The sequence below is a fragment of the Capsicum annuum genome, unplaced genomic scaffold (genome assembly GCF_002878395.1).
Source record: "Capsicum annuum cultivar UCD-10X-F1 unplaced genomic scaffold, UCD10Xv1.1 ctg73618, whole genome shotgun sequence".
Classification (NCBI taxonomy): Eukaryota; Viridiplantae; Streptophyta; class Magnoliopsida; order Solanales; family Solanaceae; genus Capsicum; species Capsicum annuum.
Genome location: NW_025883650.1, coordinates 1 through 3,473, shown reverse-complemented (window position 1 = coordinate 3,473; position 3,473 = coordinate 1). Strand labels below are relative to the sequence as shown.

Sequence of the window (3,473 nt, the reverse complement as noted above, 5' to 3'; positions counted from 1 at the left end):
TACATCATCAAACAACAATACCCATTGAATTCGGCTCGAAAAATTGACTGCTAATTTCTTCCATGTGTTGTGGAGTTAAAACTTCATCTACTTTTGCTCTAGCCAAAAACATTGCTAAGTCCTCAGCAACAATTGGAATGTCTAAAGCTATGTCGTCTGCTGATTCTATTAACATTATAAAGCCATTTACCACATCATCTGCTGGAAAACAAACAGATGATAACAAGATGGAAGTCATATTTTTTTCTCTGTTTTTCCTTTCCATTGCTAAAGTGATTAACTTCTTAACGAATATGGTGTTTAAATCTGCCAAACACGAGCTGTTTTCCGACTCTAAGATCCTACTTAGTTCTACACATGGAAGAAATTGACAGTCAATTAAGAAGAATGGGTTGAAATAGTGTTTTAATGGAGGAATTATCTTAAATTGGTGTTTTCATTGTTGTTATCTGATGATTTTAATGGAGTAATTGAAAAAAAAATGGAGGGAAAAATATTTTTCATTACAGGGATGGAGGTTGAAAGGGGATAAAGAGAGGGTGCAGGTGAGGGTAAATGGTCAAGAAAAAATGGGTGGGGTGGGTGGGGGGTGCTGGAGGAGGAGGAGAGGGGGATCTAAAGAAGAAGGGCATAGGGAAGGGGGCGTGGGGGTGGGGTGGGGGAGGGGCTGCGTTAATTGCAGGGTAGGGGTGGGGTGTGTGAAGAAGAAAGAAAATAGGGGTGGGAGTGTCTTTTTAATTTAATATTTATAAATATATATATATATATATATATATATATATATATATTTATATAAATAAAATAAAATAGTAAATATGTATTTTTTATTTTTTAAAATAAATATATAAAAATAATGTGTGGGGGATTAATTTTTTCTAGAAAAATCAAATTTCTTACGTGGCAATGACGTGATTCCGACGTGGCATTGACGTGGCGTTGATGTGTAGGCGAGTGTAACACACTCTCCATTGTGAGAATGATATTCAGTTTTGAGGGGTGAAATTAATACACTTTAAAGATGTTAAGGGGAGTAAATAAACGAAAGTTAATATTAAGTGCTAAATGAGTTAGGAGGACCTCAATTATTTTTAATCTCAATTTTCTCTATTTTCAATTATTTGGGTTTTGCAAGTGCATGCAAACTCCCACACCACACACATATATACTCCACGACCCTTTCCACTTTAATTTATGTGATACCATTAGGAGTAATAAGAGTCAAATGGATTTTCTATGTGAAACATTAATAAGTCGACGTAAAAAGTACGTACTATAAACTGTAATAAATTAAATAATATTTGAAAAAAAAAGACATGATGCAAAGAAAACTTGTTTAACTCTTCGAACAGTCATATTCAATGATCGGCATTCCTTCGTAAGAAAATTACATTATATCTAGGCAAAATTATTTTTTTAACGTATAGATATGTCACTCCTTGACTTCTTTGTGAATTTATCTCTTTATATTTTGACACCCCTCGATGAGTATTCTGGCTCCACCACCAGTAACATAATACTCTATTACATTACACAAAATGGAATAGAGAAGAGTATGATTCTTCCTATTTTTTGATGAGAGGCATCACCACCAAAATGGAAAGCAAGAGTACTTGTTGTTATAATATGGATCTCCAATTTCCCACATTTTAACCATTGGGGTTACTCTATTATTATAGATCACTACTGGTTCTTCTTTCTTATTCTTATCAGCAGGTTTTTCTTCTTTTTCCTCTTCACCTTGGTTCACAATTGTAGCAAATCCAATTTTTTTCCTAAGTATATTCACTAGCTTCACTGTATCTATTCTCTCTCCTGTCACACACAACAAGTTCTTCTCTTCTTCTATACTTATTTTCTCCACTCCTGCAATATAATGTTAACAAAATGAATAAATCATGCGTCTTATAATGTACAACGACGAAATTAGAATTTTAAGATCATGGGTGCACACTAAAAAAGAAAAAAAATGTATCTAGAGAATTGATCCTTAATCCTCAAAGTAAATAAGTACATAACATTCAATCAAGTGTATTATTTAGCCTTCTTGTAGCATGGACGTCCAGAGATAATACCATAACAATTTTTATGAAATATATACATAAAATATATAGTTTTATGGAAAAACAATGGGTGCATGTTTAAAAAATTACCATATTCTTTGTCCACTATAACCAACATCACTAATTAATAAAACTTTACCCTACCCTATTATAGAAGTAAATCACAAGACGGTCTCTTTTTTTTTTTTTTTTTTTTTTTTATGTTAAAATAACTGAATTTTAATTTACCAACTATAATGTCACTTAATTTTACCTATGCTAAGCTTACCTATCAAAGTGACTTTACTATTATAGTGGATAAAATTTTGTAACTTCAGTTTACTGCTATATAATATGCACAAGATTCAGTTAATTTAGTGTGACAAATAATGGTTCGTCTTTGACTTTACAAGTATTACAAATATGTAGAGTTGACATGCACGTGAAATTAATCCACCCAATAATACTAATTATTCCGTACTAGCTAATAATTACTAATTAAATGGTCAATAATCAACATAATTTGTGGTGGAATATTCCGAATTCCTTCACTCTTAATCAAATCAGGTCTCGGATTCGAGCTTTTAGAAAGAGAAAAAATTATATTCTGAACATGTGACTCACATTTGGTCGAATTCCAATAGGATTATCGAACATCGAATAAGAAACGATGAAAAAGAATAGTCAAGATATATGTGAATGATTTAAGGTTTTCCTTTGATACTATTATTGAGTAATATTGTTACGTACCTGGTAAAGTTGCTGCAATGGTCATGATTTTTTTTTTACGAGTAGTGTCTTTAACCAGGCAAGGTACCATTGGCTTCAAACAACCTAAAATACAATTCTCCATACTTGGTGGAGATTGATATCCATTCATTGACACACTAACAACCACTTTTATCTGCATTTAAAGAAATATAGCTATAACAAGTTATCAGTAAATAATTGTAATAATTAGCATTGGTTTTGGTTAGCTGATTAAAAGTAGCAAATACGTATATATAATTAAGTAATAAAAAACATTTTTAGGTGTTTAAGTTGATTTTGTAAATAAGTAATTACTTGTTTGGATAAAATTGATGAAGATAAATCGTGTTTGGTAAAAAAATTATTGGAGAAAACCTAATAAGATAATTAATATATCTTAATAGATTATGAAGCTATAAAATCATATAAGTTAAAAATGATAACTTATTACTTTCGATAGAATTTTAAATGTACGTACCGTCATTGTTCCTCTCTCCTTAAAACTTGAGACACTTTCAAGGTTGTGAGGTTACAGTTTTGATTTATTTTGTCCTAGTGGCTAGTATTTATACTCAAATCACATGGAAAAAAAAGGCTTACAGCTTCTTGGAATATTCAGACAGACGTCACGGCATTACGTCAATTTTATTTCTCATTAAATTTTTATTTTTATTTGTCATTTTT

At 31.1% G+C, this 3,473-nt stretch overlaps 1 protein-coding gene across 2 annotated transcripts; it reads right to left on the bottom strand.

The window, feature by feature from the left end:
- Nucleotides 1-1,329: 1,329 nt before the first annotated feature.
- LOC107877363 lies at nt 1,330-3,352 on the bottom strand. Of its 2 annotated transcripts, none has more exons than XM_047405090.1 (3): nt 3,268-3,352; nt 2,790-2,943; nt 1,330-1,863 (listed from the first exon to the last, which is right to left on the bottom strand). In XM_047405090.1, the coding sequence occupies exons 1-3, from the start codon at nt 3,271-3,273 to the stop codon at nt 1,583-1,585; spliced, it is 441 nt and encodes a 146-aa protein (XP_047261046.1). In that variant the 5' UTR covers nt 3,274-3,352; the 3' UTR covers nt 1,330-1,582. The 2 variants fall into 2 exon arrangements, with proteins under 2 accessions (XP_047261046.1, XP_047261047.1); XM_047405091.1 differs by having other exon boundaries at nt 2,790-2,963; nt 3,268-3,320.
- Between the last annotated feature and the right edge of the window lie 121 nt (nt 3,353-3,473).